Here is a 14,422-nt window from a genome sequence, read left to right as displayed (position 1 = left end):
ATCTATGTCTATATCTCTATCTATATATAGAACTCAGATATTTAATAGTCCACTTAAGCATCTCAATCCCAAAAAAATCAAATCAAATAATTGATACCACCCCCCAACATTTCACCTCAAACCCGTTCCTCCTACAAACCTAGCAACTCTTATTTTCCTAGACCAGATTCCTTGGAGTTATCTTTGACTTCTCTCCCAACCTACATGTCACCTGTCAGTGAATGCTCTTGACTTGACCTTGAAAGTATAGAATATGCTTACTTCTCGCACAATGCCTCCATAAAACTGTATTCCAAGTCACTATCATTTTTTACCCATATTAGTACAACTGATTCCTAACTGGTTTCTTTATTTCAGCACTTCCCAGTTGTAATATAAATGTAGGTCAGATCACATCACCTCTGACCAATATCTTCCAATGGCTTCCCATCTTATTCAAGAGTAAAAAGCCAAATATATTTGACAATATGGAATTTATTGTCTTCAACATCGTGTACATCCATAGGACTGGGATTCTAATCAGAATGAGATACACTCCATGTTTGTATAAATATGTCAGAATAGAATCTACTGTCATATATAACTAAAAAGAACAAATAAAAAAAGTGAATTAAAAAAATAACAAGGACTTTGTTATCATCTTGCCTGCCATATTTGTTCAGTGCCTAGATGGCATCATCTGTTAAGTGAGTGGACTGATGACCTCCTTCCCCACCTTATTTTGCTCCACCCCTACACACACTCCTGTGCCTGCCACACTAGACTGTTTCCAGTACTCTATATTCTTTACACTCATTCTTTTGTTCTTGCTTATCCTTCTAGATCTACATGGACTTTGCTAAAATGTCACCTCTTCATGTGTGTCACAAGTCACTGAACACTTACTAATATGCTGGAGGATGGAGAGTAAGGACACTCTATGACACTTCCACTTAGATGTCTCATGAAATTTCCTGCTTAACGTAGCCAACAAAGTCCCTTCAATGTTCACTCCTGCTCCACTGTTTCTTGTATTTCTCCTAGCCGCCCAAAATGGCCCCAACATTATCACCTACTACTTAAGCTAAAACCCCAGATTCTAATTGCTTAAGCCAAAAATAGGATTCCTTTTTTTCCAATACATCAATAATTCATCAGTTCTATTTATTAAAAAAAATAAAATATTCCTTCTAGGAATAATAAACTTGAGAGAGAAAGAAAAGTTCAGTTTCATTTCAAGCTTCAGATGACTACAATTTCAGAATGGAAAAATCCAATAAATAGTTCAATACTAGTGTTCAAAATTCAATAGAAATAAACAGTCCAGAGATATAGATTTGGGAATCTTTAGCACAGAGATTGCAAATGATGCTGCAGTAGTAATGCCATCACCTGAAGAAGGTTCCATCAGGACAACTGTTCTAGCACAGTAGCTGAAGTACAGTATTTAATGCCAGACTAATAAAGAGTGGTCCTGAGGAGAAAGTTTTAGAAAGAGACAAGAATGGGAAAAGAAAACCAAAAATCTGGCATCCTGGAAACTCAGGGAATACAGCATTCAAGGTAATGGTAATAAACACTGATAAAAAGCTGTCTATAGGTTTAATGAGATATCGATTAAAATGAGTAGGCAGTCAGAAATATCTCTTCCAAATTAGAAAGTATTGATAAGTTAAAATCAAATTTCCCTAAAAACTATGGAAGACAGAAAACAAGATGAAAAATTCACCAAATCTAATTCATGAAAAAAATCTGTATTTGCATTTAAATCCCATTTTTTTCATTTTAATTTTTACCTGTTGGATTGGGGCTGCTAATATGCTTGTTTTTTTTTCAATTTGAGTTACTAAAGAAATCATTCATGGGCTGGGAATGTGGCTCAGGTGGTAGTGTGCTCGTCTGGCATGCGTGCGGCCCGGGTTCGATCCTCAGCACCACATACCAACAAAGATGTTGTGTCCACCGAGAACTAAAAAATAAATATTAAAAATTCTCTCTCTCTCTCTCTCCTCACTCTCTCTTTAAAAAAAAAAAAGAAATCATTCAGTAAATATCCATCACCCTTGGTATTTAGTGTTCAAACTTTCTGGCTAATTCTAGAGACCCATTTTGAAATAAGGAAACTATTCTTGGCAGTTAGTCAAGACTACACAAAACAAGCAAAACCACTTTAAGGATCAGGTCTCTCTCCTTGTTTAAATCAGTAACACTATTATAGGCTATGCCAATAACTTTGTTCAGTAGCTAGAATACATGAGTACTTTTTTAATTTTAAGTTCAGATCCATAGCTAAAGAGTAATGTGGCTGAATGAATTAAGCTCAAAAGTGAAAGCCAGAGGCTTTAAACACAAAATTTATCTCTGCCTATTATTTTATGACTAATTCTGAAAATGTTCAGAATGTTCCTTCAGAAAAACAAAATAGCAGATAATAAAATAATGCTAAATCAGAATGAGATTAGTCAAACAAAAATTAGAAATAATTATAGAACCATAAATAGTCACTGATAAATATTACATCAAAAACAAGAATTTATATCCCCATGACAACTGCAACTACTTACTGACAAAATGAAACCTGTGTTTTCAGGAATAGATCAAGAACTAGGTACGACACAAACCCCAAATGGGCTCTTTCAAGGTTATCATTTAAAAACTGATGGAGTCAAGGCATAAGGCAAATACAGAGATAATTTTACCCACTTTACTCTTCAGCATATGACACTCCAACCATTTCGGCTTTCTTTTCTCCTAGAAAGTAGACACTCATTTGCAAAGAGATTTCACTTAGAAGTCACATAGTAACTAGAATAAAGTCATTACTAACATGGAGTCAAGTGAGATATGAACTGGGTCAGTTAACTAAAAACCACTTGGACTTATGAAATCATGAGAACTAGATTCACTTCACAGTTTGCCAATTTTTGGTTTGGGGTCAATGAAATACTAAACATTTGACCAACACATTTAATCCCCAAATAACACTATAAGGCATCCTGTTTTTAAAGTTAAAAAAACAAAGGACAGGAAATGTAAATCACTTCATAGGTTCTACTTTTTTATTAAATTATTTATTTATTCTAATTTGTTACACATGATGGCAGAATGTAATTAATTTCATATTACACATATAGAGCACAATTTTTCAAGTCATTGATTGTACAAAGTATTTTCACACCATTCATGTCTTCATACATGTACTTAGGGTAATGACATCTAACTCATTCCTATCCCCTTACTCTCCCCTTTCCGCTCTCTCCTCTTTGCCCTATCTAAAGTTCCTCCATTCCTCCCATGCTCCCTGCCCTCACCCCGCCCCTACATCACCATTATGAGTCAGCATCCTCATATCAAAGAAAACATCTGGCCTTTGGTTTTTTCAGATTGGCTTGCTTCACTTAGCATTCTCCAACTTAATCCATTTACCTGCAAATGTCATGATTTTATTCTCTTTTAATGCTGAGTATGGTTCCATTGTGTATATATTCCAAAGTTTCCCTATCCATTCATCTACTGAAGGGCATCTGGGTTAGTTCCATAATTTAGCTATTGTGAACTGTGCTGCTATAAACATTGACATGGCTGTGTCCCTGTAGTATGCTGTTTTTAAGTCCTTTGAGTATAACCAAGGAGTGGGATAGCTGGGTCAAATGGTAGCTCCATTCCAAGTTTTCCAAGGAAATCTCCATACTGCTTTCCAGATTTGCTGCACCAATTTGTAGTCCCATCATAGGTTGTATTATATATATATATATATATATATATATATATATATATATATATATATAAAAACACACACACACACCCAGTACTAGGGATTGAGCCCAGGGGCACTCTACCACTGAGCGACTTCCCCAACCCTTCAACCCTTTTTATTTTTAGAATAAAAATGAAAAGGGTCTTACTAATTTGTTGACATTGTCCTGAAACTTGCCACCCTCTTGCCTCAGCCTTCTAACTAGCTGGAATTACATGTGCATGCCAATATATATATATATATATATATATATATATATATATATATGAATGATAGCCTTTAAAAATCTTAATACATACATTGGATCACCCAGCTTTGGGCCAGGATGATAACCTTATAATCAAATATTGCTATATAATCTCACTAGTCTCATTTTTTTTTGTTTTGTTTATAACTGAGTAAATTTTAAGTGAAGATCACATGACATGAAAGCTTACTTTAAGAATGAAAGTTTCATGGAAGCTGTGTGAGAACTGAGTTAATGCCATGCTAAACCAAACAAAGCCAGCTCTGAAGAGTCATGGCACATTCATGCTATTTGTAAGAAAGCACAGCCCTAGCCCCATCACAGAGCATACCAATTTGCAAATAGTTTACTAACAAGAAGTATAGCAGTAAAGACCAAATGAATGTTCCCAAATGCCACTAATAACTGCACCAGTCTTAAAATTAAGAATTTTAAGAATACTGCTGCATTAGTCTTCACTGCTGCCATACTTTAAAACTTTTGGTTTATAATAACATGAATCTTACAGTTCTGTAGATGAGAGGCCTGATACATGCATCAGTGAGCTGAAATTAAGGTGTTGGCAGGCCTGGGTTGCTTTCTGGAGGTTCTGGAAATACAGTATATTTCTTTGTATTTCCCCACTTTTAGAGACCACCTGCATTCATTCTTCAGCTATTCTTCATTCTGACCTTGCTGCCATGCTCAAATATTTTTATTTGACTCACTCCTCCTACCCCTTTTAAGGATTGTGTTAGTTTGCACGGGCCCACATAGATAATCCAAGATTATCTTTTATTTTAAAGTCAGCTGATAAGCAACCTTAAATCCATGCTGCCATATATTCTACAATATTCACAGGTCCTAGGCATGAGAACACAGACATTTTGGAGGACCATTACTCTGTCTACCACAGCTATTTGCTAGCACTGTCACCAGATAAACAATGGAACTTCATGGGTTATCAAGTTGGTTCTTATTAACAATGACATTCAAAGATTGCTCACTGACAAATGTTAAGAAAAACAAAATGTCTAATTTTAGTGAACTAGTAAACAAAGCTTCAGGTATATTAGCACTGCTTTCTTTATATATACTTACATCAACAGGTTTTTTTCTGCAAGATTATTTAAATCAAAAAATAAATACAGTATTGGAAATCTTCCTACTGTTTCTACTATTAAAGTTATTAACAACAATTTATATTTTACAAAAAACCATTATTTGATACAGCATACTATGTGTCCTTATGCCTAGGATCTGTGAATATTATAGAATATACGGCAGCATGGATTTAAGGTTGCTTATCAGCTGACCTTAAAATAAAAGATAATCTTGGATTATCTATGTGGGCCCATGCAAATTTTGAATTTCATGGCTTTATATGTATTTAAATTATGACTTTATTTTGGTTTCATAATTATTTCAAAACTATACCTATATCTATACCTAGTTCTTTGAATACATACTGCATATTTATAGAAGAGTATATTAAAAATAGTTAAGTCAAAACCAGAGAACCATAAATTTATTTTTTCCCTTAGGAAGGAGTTATGTAACAAGTTTTGAGAGACTAGAGTAGAAATTGATAGCACAGCATTCAATGTCAGATCTGAACTCAACTACTACCTCTGCTATACTAGCTATATGACTTTGGACTAGTTGCTGGTACTCATTAGGTATTCAGTCTCCTTGTCTATAAAATATTCCTACATTATAGGTTTACCATGAGCACAATATAAAATTATATATGCAAAATGCTCAGCATGATTCCTGGCTAGTATCATGTATTCAATAAGATTAATATTTACTTTATAACACTGTAACCAAGCTTTAAAATAAAAATTAAAGACAAATTTCAATAACTAGAATATTACATGTCAATTAATATTAAACTGCAAAAAAATTAAACTGTAAAACATTAACTGCATATATTTAATAAATTTTTTGGATATAATCAATTTAAATAAATTATCTTATTTTCTTATCTATTTAATTAATTAGCTTATTTATCTTAAAAGTTACTTATCTTTGAAGTTTATAATTTAGTCACCCAAAATCCATTTATATTCCTCAGGTCTTTACTTAGTAATAATTATAGTACTATTTTTTTTTTACTATTTTCAATTCTACAAATAGTATGCTATGATAAAAAATTTTTAACAGTTACTCTACCTTTCCAAAAAAGAAAATGTACTGGTATATTAACATAAAATGACAAGAAAAAAAATCAGAAAAATCAATCTGCCTAGGAGTATGGAATGCCTAAATAATTTTAAAGTAAATACTGAAGACTCAACTTCCAAGGCTAATATTTTTGTAAGTTTAACTCAAGATAATTAACTGTAAAATTCATTTAAAACTATTCCAAGACAGTTTTTTTAATATCATCGTGTATCACGTACAAAAATACTTACAGTTTGATAATATGAGGATGACGGAAGAGTTTTAGATTTTGAATTTCTCGTTTTATTTTTCCAACAACATCTAAACTGCGAATCTTCTGTCTATTTAAGATTTTAACTGCCACTTTATGGCCTGTCAATTGATGTTCTCCAACTAAAGAAAAAGGAAAAAACAAAACCTGTCACATCAGCATAACAATTTCTATTAATGCTTCCTCTTCTGTTATTGCCCTAAATTTCTTTACTCAAAAAATACCACTTTCAGACCGCCTCTTCCTACCAGCAGACTACTACGTGAGCCCAGGCCCAGCCCAGACGGCCCACACCAGCCCATGGGGGACTCAGGGCTCACAGTAGGCCTGGGTTCACCCCCCACCCTCTGGGCAGACACCCGACTGAGCCTAGCCTCTGGCACACGACTGCCCCTTTCAACCAGCAAACTACCACAGGAGGTCAAGCCTGGCCCAGATTCGACCACACCTACTTGCACAGGATCCAGGTCCAGTGTAGGTCCGAGTTGGCCAAAGCCTCTCCCCGAGCCTAAGCTTAACCCACTTCCATCTTGGGACACTGTAGTCATCGCCCCAGCCTTCTCCACACAATAGCCTCTAACTTTTTGACAGCAGATGGGACCTAGAAGCTGCAGCACCTCACAGCAGTATTACCAAAGGGAGTATGAGGCCTACTTTCAGCCTCATTTCTGTAAGACATTACTTCCATCTTGGGGCACCTCAACTATTATCTTGAGCTACCCTGGCTATATTTAGATGCAGTAGCATACATTGAGGGACACCAGCAGGGTCTAGAAGTCCAACATCAAGGTGAGGTAAAGACAATCTGCACGAGTATTATAAGAATACAGGAAAGAAACTATAATATCACAGATCCACACTGCAAGAAAGGAAGACACAAAGACAACATGAAAAAACAAGGGATGAAAGTGCCCCAAACAAACCAGGATACTATAATAACAGAACCCATGGACAGCAAAGTTGATGAAATGTCAGAGAAGGAATTCAAAAGGTTTATAATTAACGTAATCTGTGAATTATAGAATAACCTAAATGAGCAAATACAGGCAAAAACTGATCACTCCAACAAAGACATAAGAGAGCAATTACAGGTAGCAACTCAAATTACTAACATACGTGATGAAAAAGAAAATATCACACAACAGACACTACAGAAACACAGAAGATAATTAGAAATTATTTTGAAAATTTGTATTCCAATAAAAGAAAATATTGAAGGCATTGAAAAGTTTCTAGAGTCATATAATTTGCTCAATTTGAATCAGGATGATATACAAAATTTAAACAGATCAATTTCAAGCAACAAAATAGAAGACACCACCAAAGTCTACCAACCAAGAAATGCCCAGGACTGGATGGATACACAGCCGAGTTCCATTAGACCTTTAAAGATTAACTAATACTAATACTCTTCAATTTATTTTAAGAAATAGAAAAAGAGGGAGCACTTCCAAACTCATTCTATGAGGCCAATATCACTCTGATTCCAAAAACAAGCAAAGGCACATCAAAAAAAAGAAAACTTCAGACCAATATCTCTAATGAACACAGATGCAAAAATTCTCAATAAAATTCTGGCAAATCAAATACAAAAACATATCAAAAAGATCGTGCACAATGATCAAGTGGGATTCATCCCTGGGATGCAAGTTTGGCTCAACATACAGAAATCAATAAATGTAATTCATCACATCAATAGACTTAAAGATAAGAATCATATGATCATCTCAATAGACACAGAAAAAGCATTTGACAGCACCCCTTTATGTTCAAAACATTAAAAACTAGGGATAACAGGAACATATCTCAACATCATGAAGGCAATCTATGCTAAGCCCCAGGCCAACACCATTCTAAATGTATAAGGAATTCCCTCTAAAAACTGGAACAAGACCATGGTGCCCTCTTTCCCCACTTTTATTTAACATAGTTATTGAAACACTGGCCAGAGCAATTAGACAAAAGAAATCAAAGGCATACACATAGAAAAATTAGAACTCAAATTGGCACTATTTGCTGATGATATGATTCTATACCTAGAAGACCCTAAAAGTTCTACCAGAAAACTTCTAGAACTAGTAAATGAATTCAGCAAAGTTGCAGGACACAAAATCAACATCCATAAATCAAAGGCATTTCTGTATATCAGTGACAAATCCGCAGAAAGGGAAATGAGGAAAACTATGCCATTAACAATAGCCTCATGAACGACCAATAAAAAAAAAACAATAGCCTCAAAAAAATTAAATTAAAATACTTGGAAATCAATTTAACAAAAGAGGTGAAAAATCTATATAATGAAAATTACAGAAGCCTAAGGAAAACCTTAGAAGATGGAAAGATCTACCTTGCTCTTGAATAGGGAGAATTAATATTATCAAAATGACCATACTTCTAAAAGCACTACATAGATTTAATGCAATTCCAATCAAAATCCCAATGACATTCCTCATAAAATAGAAAAAGCAATCATTAAATTCATCTGGAAAAATATAGACCCAGAATAGCTAAAGCAATCCTTAGCAGGAAGAGGAAAGCAGGTGGCATCAATATACCGGACCTTAAACTATACTACAGTGCAACAGTAACAAAAACAACATAGTATTGGCACCAAAAGAGACTGGCAGATCAATGGTACCAAATAGAGGACACAGAGACAAACCCACAAAATTACAATTACCTTGTATTAGACAAAGGTGCCAAGAACATGCATTGGAGAAAAGACAACCTCTTCAATAAATGGTGCTAGAAATTGGAAATCCATATGCAACAAAATAAAATTAAACCCCTATCTCTCACCATGCACAAAACTCAACTCAAAACATATCAAGGTCTTAGGAATAAAAGCAGAGACCCTGCATCTAACAGAAGAAAAATTAAGTCCTAATCTCCATCATGTGGACTCCTTTGGCACAAGATTAAAGAAAGAATCAATAAATGGGATGGACTCAAAGTAAAAAGTTTCTTCTCAGCAAAAGAAACAATCTGTAAGGTAAATAGAGAGCCTAAATCTTGGGAGCAAATCTTTACCCCTCACACATCAGATAGAGCACCAATCACTAGGGTATATAAAGAACTCAAAAAGTTAAAACACCAAAAAAAACCCCAAATAATCCAATCAATAAATGGGCCAAGGACCTGAACAGACACTTCTCGGAAGAGGATACATAATCAATCAACAAATATATGAAAAAATGTTCATCATCACTAGCAATTAGAGAAATGCAAATCAAAAACCACTCTAAGATTTAATCTCACTCTAGTCAGAATGGCAGCTATTATGAAGACAATCAACAAGTGTTGGCGAGGATGTGGGGAAAAAGGTACACTCATACAGTGCTGGTGGGACTACAAATTGGTGCAGCCAATATGGAAAGCAGTATGAAGATTTCTTGGAAAATTGAGAATGGAACTACCATTTGACCCAACTCTCCTTGGTCTATACCCAAAGGACTTAAAAACAGCATACTACAGGGACACAGCCACATCAATGTTTATAGCAGCACAATTCACAATAGCTAAACTGTGGAACCAACCTAGATGCCCTTCAATAGATGAATGGATAAAAAATAATGTGGCATATATACACAATGGAATATTACTCAGTAATAAAAGAGAATAAAATCATGGTATTTAGGTAAATGAATGGAGTTGGAGAAGATAATGCTAAATGGAGTTAGCCAATCCCAAAAACCAAATGCTGAATGTTTTCCCTGATGTAAGGAGGCTGATTCATAGTTGGGTAGGGAAGGGGAGCATGGGAGGAATAGAGGAACTCTAGATAGGGCAGAGGGGTTGGAGGGGAAGTAAAGGGGCATGGGGTTAGAAATCGTGGTCCAATGTGAGGGTCATTATTATCCAAAGTACATGTATGAAGACACCAATTTGTGTGAATATACTTTATACAACCAGAGATATGAAAAACTGCACTCTATATGGGCAATAAGAATTGTCATATATAAATTTAAAAAATTAATTTAAAAAGAGACATTCAAGCAGTGAACAACTACCTAATGAATGCTTACTATGGTAAGGGCTGCACTATTTACACTTACAATATACTTGGGATGTTAAGCGGTAGACAAAGTTGTTCTGTAACACTGCTAGCTGTCACCCAGTATCTACTGCATCTTTCATTCCCAGACATGACTCCCAAGTCACACTTGAGCACCCGACTACTCAGACAATAGACTGAAACCCAATACCTCTTGTAACTAGATGTGGCTATGAGTATATTTTTCCCAGTAACACGTAACCAGAAATGTCCTTGGGAGCTTCTTCCTCAGCCCCTCAGTACCTCAATTCTCAAGGTTATCATTTTGAACCCTGAGGTCAGATCAGGCAGCAGGGAGAAACAAGAGAGAGAAGCACCCACTTTGGGGTCCATCCAGCAGGACAGCATGAACCACCTCCTCAGACTTAACAGGAGATCAAAATACTCTTGGATCCCATTTACGTCCCTCTTATTCTGACAATTTCTGTCCTCATAGCTGAATCTAATACACTATTCAGAATACTTTAAAACTCACTTCAAATCTCCAATTTTATTGAGCAACCATACATAGATTGATGGAAATAAATTATCACATACTGCCCATACAATTCCTTGAATTAGAGAGTTAAAAAAGCTCAAAAAAATTATCATCCATTACTAGACCATTTTGGTTTTCCTAAATTTTTGTCAAAATATGCTCTAAAGCTGTGAGATTTTAAGGGGAAAATAATCTACACTCACCAGAACTAGGCCTTTTATAATTTTACATTTGACAAGGTGAAGAGCTACCACATAGAAGGAATGGAACTGATTTATACAGTTCTAGGAGGCAGAAGTGCAAATAATCAATAGAAATGTTTTCAACTGATAATCATGCGTTCTATGACGTCTCTCCCCAACCTCCTTTTCACCATGTTTGCCTATACTGAAAATTTCATTTTTTTTTTTTTTAGGTAGCTACTATTCTTTGAATGTATTTTTTTTTCCCACAGGATATATACTACAATTGAAAATCTACTTGATTCTCCATTGATCTCTTGATTATTTGTTGAGAGGGGGGTCAAAAGCCATTGTCAGGGACTCATCAGCTGGTAACTGCAAACCAGGAAAATAGACCAAGGAATGCCTATAAACTTGATCAGGAACATGCAGTGTGGTGGAGCAGGGATTTAAACCCAGGCAGCATATCTTCAGAATCAGTTCTCTTAACCACATCGTCCAGGATTCAAATGGAAGCTGAGCCATTTGTCAGGATTACTATAAGATAAATTCTTAAACTACATAATAGATTGGACTAGATCAAGCCTAATTCCTCTTCCAACTCTAAGATCTCTCTAATTATACCCGCAAGGATCATTCCATACTGAAGAGTATAAATCTTTTAAACCACTCCTGCCTCTTGATGATTTTTGATGACCATTTTTTGTATATTTTACAACTCTGACACATTTTTCTTAATGCATAGCAGGCAAGACTTCACACAGTTATTTATGCAGGTGTAAATACACAATTGTTCTGTGAAAAGATTCTAACTTTTCAAATTTCCAACATCATTCCCAAATGAAATTTAGCATTTTTTATCAAAGGTACATAACCTATAATTTTATGACGCACAATTTAGAATATTTCTCTGTATATTAATTCATATTAAACATTTCCTCAATTTTGACATACCATGTAATTTATTCATTTATATATTTATTTTGGTACTGGAGATCAAACCCAGGGGTGCTTAATCACTTAGTCACCTACTAGCCTGTTTTATTTTTTATTTTGAGACAGTATCTTACTAAGTTGCTTAGGGCCTCATTAAGTTTTGAGGCTGGATTTGAGCTTTCCATCCTCCTGTATAAGCCTCCCATGGCACTGGGATTATAGGCATGAGCCACCGAATCTGGCTAACATTATACCATATCATTTAAAATATTATTATGCCTTACAAAAAAAAGAGAGAAATGATTAAAAATAAGTTATTAATTCAGGCCCCTATTAGAACCCATTTATCTGCTAGACTCAAACAAAGCAAAGAACTGATAAAATGTCCTTGTGCTATAAAGGCTACAAAAATACTATATAATAATTTGAACTATGTCAGGCAGGAAAAAGTTAAGACCACAGGAATAATTTCACGTCCAACTGGATCAGTAACTGCATGGAATATTTCCTCTCCTCTACACAGTCCTTAACCTATGTACAAAAGAAAAACTCTTAACCTACGTTTTTGAACTTCAAGTTTTTTCTCACTGAAATAATGATATTCATAGGCTGTGCTCCTAGGAAATTATTAGTGTATCTAAGGAAAATCAAGTCTATCACCATATTTTTCCTATATAGAAAAATAAGGTTTCTCACTATATTACAGAATATGGCTAAAAAAATGTTTCTTAAAATCTTCAAGGTATATGTGGGATATTCTGACACAATTTAGGCTACAAAAATATACACTAAATGTTTCAGAAGGGTCTTCAAATGAAAGCACAAGAGAGACTTTGAAGAGAGGAAGAGTCAGGTATCATCCTTCCCAGGGGCACAGGAGTTACTTTGTAATCCAGGTCTTTCCCTGTGGACAACCTTCATGTAGTGTAATCTGTAGGAGGGATATCTAATGGTAATGTCTAATTCTTGCCCACACATCTGGGAAGAACAATATCTAGTGTTTTGTCTGAATGCATACACACATGATAAACATTTTACATACATTTACTTTAACCTTATAAAACAATCCTTTGAGGAAATATGTCAGATAAAGAAAATAAGGTTCTGAGAACTTAAAAATGACCAGTAATAGATGAAAACCAGTATTCAGATCTGATTCTAAAGCCTAGATTCTGAATGATCATATACTACACTCTTGTCATGGCTACCCAACAAAACATATGACTCATAATTCTAAAATAATATACATATAATAATTTATGGTTGGGAGAAAAGATACTCAAAATTCCAATTTTAGAGACCAGAAACATAGCCTTCTAGATAGAGTGAATTTCACTCTATCATAGATATCATGGATAGAGTGAAATTTTGGGCTGCTCTGTCTACAAGATCCTAATAGTCTTAGAGAAAGACCTTGATATTGGCCCTAGGTTTAAGGAATAGGAGAAAAAAGTAGGGAACAAAAAAAATGGAAATGAGTAATGAATATGGCTAAGTTTTGGGCTCTGGCAGAAAGCACATTTATCAGTCTTCATACTCTCCTTTGCTGTAGACCCCAGGATTAAAAACAGTTGTCTTCGGCTGGGGTTGTGGCTCAGATGTAAAGTGCTTGCCTAGCTTGTATGAGGCATTGGGTTTGATACTCAGCACCGCATATAAATAAAGATCCATCGATGTCTAAAAAATATTTTTTAAAAAAAGAAGTTGTCTTTCCACTGCTAATTGCTTTTGACCAAAGTATCCATACATTATGATATAATTCCATAGGAAGAAAGATAAGTTTTCTGTATATCTTCCAGCTGCAAGTAAGGAAGGCTGACTGAAATAAAAACTAGAGGAATACTAGAGAATGCTCTATGGTGACACTGACCAGAATTTGTGGGACTCAGGTCAAATTACTATCCCAAGTAGAATGGAGGATCCACTGATACTGGGAAGTTAGATCCCATCTTATAGTATGTTATGCCCTTAGTTGGGAAAACTGGGAGCAAGAGGTCCTCAGAATGACTTATGTAAAACTGGAAGACTTCATACATCAAAGACGTAAATATAAAGTATTTTTATAATATATACACAAACTTCTGCTTACCATTACAGATCGCTTTTCACTATTCCCTCACCTCAAATGTGATATATATATATACTTCAGTCATTTAGAACTACTTGAAATTCTTTCTAAGGACCCTACATCTTCTCAATACCCAGTTCTTGATAAGCATTTGGTAAGTTTCAGTGGAATTTTATTCAGTAGACAATGAATGCTATTAACAATGAACCATTTCCATCCTTGATCTCCAGTGCTTTGCCTAAGTCTCACTTGTTTTTCAAAATTGAGCTTGAGAACCATTTTTCCCAGTAAGTAGTACCTAACTA

General features: G+C 35.0%; 1 protein-coding gene across 1 annotated transcript in view; it reads right to left on the bottom strand.

Annotated features, from left to right (window-relative positions):
- Nucleotides 1–14,422, bottom strand: part of Prkaa2 (protein kinase AMP-activated catalytic subunit alpha 2) — a 67,210-nt gene that overhangs the window by 25,198 nt on the left and 27,590 nt on the right. Inside the window, exon 2 of the mRNA XM_026382110.2 lies at nt 6,380–6,521. Coding sequence (XP_026237895.1) covers nt 6,380–6,521 — 142 coding nt within the window. The remainder of the gene's footprint in view (nt 1–6,379; nt 6,522–14,422) is intronic.

Source organism: Urocitellus parryii, chromosome 11 (genome assembly GCF_045843805.1).
Source record: "Urocitellus parryii isolate mUroPar1 chromosome 11, mUroPar1.hap1, whole genome shotgun sequence".
NCBI lineage: Eukaryota > Metazoa > Chordata > Mammalia > Rodentia > Sciuridae > Urocitellus > Urocitellus parryii.
Note: the sequence above shows the minus strand (reverse complement) of the source record. Positions and strands in the feature narration are given on the sequence as shown.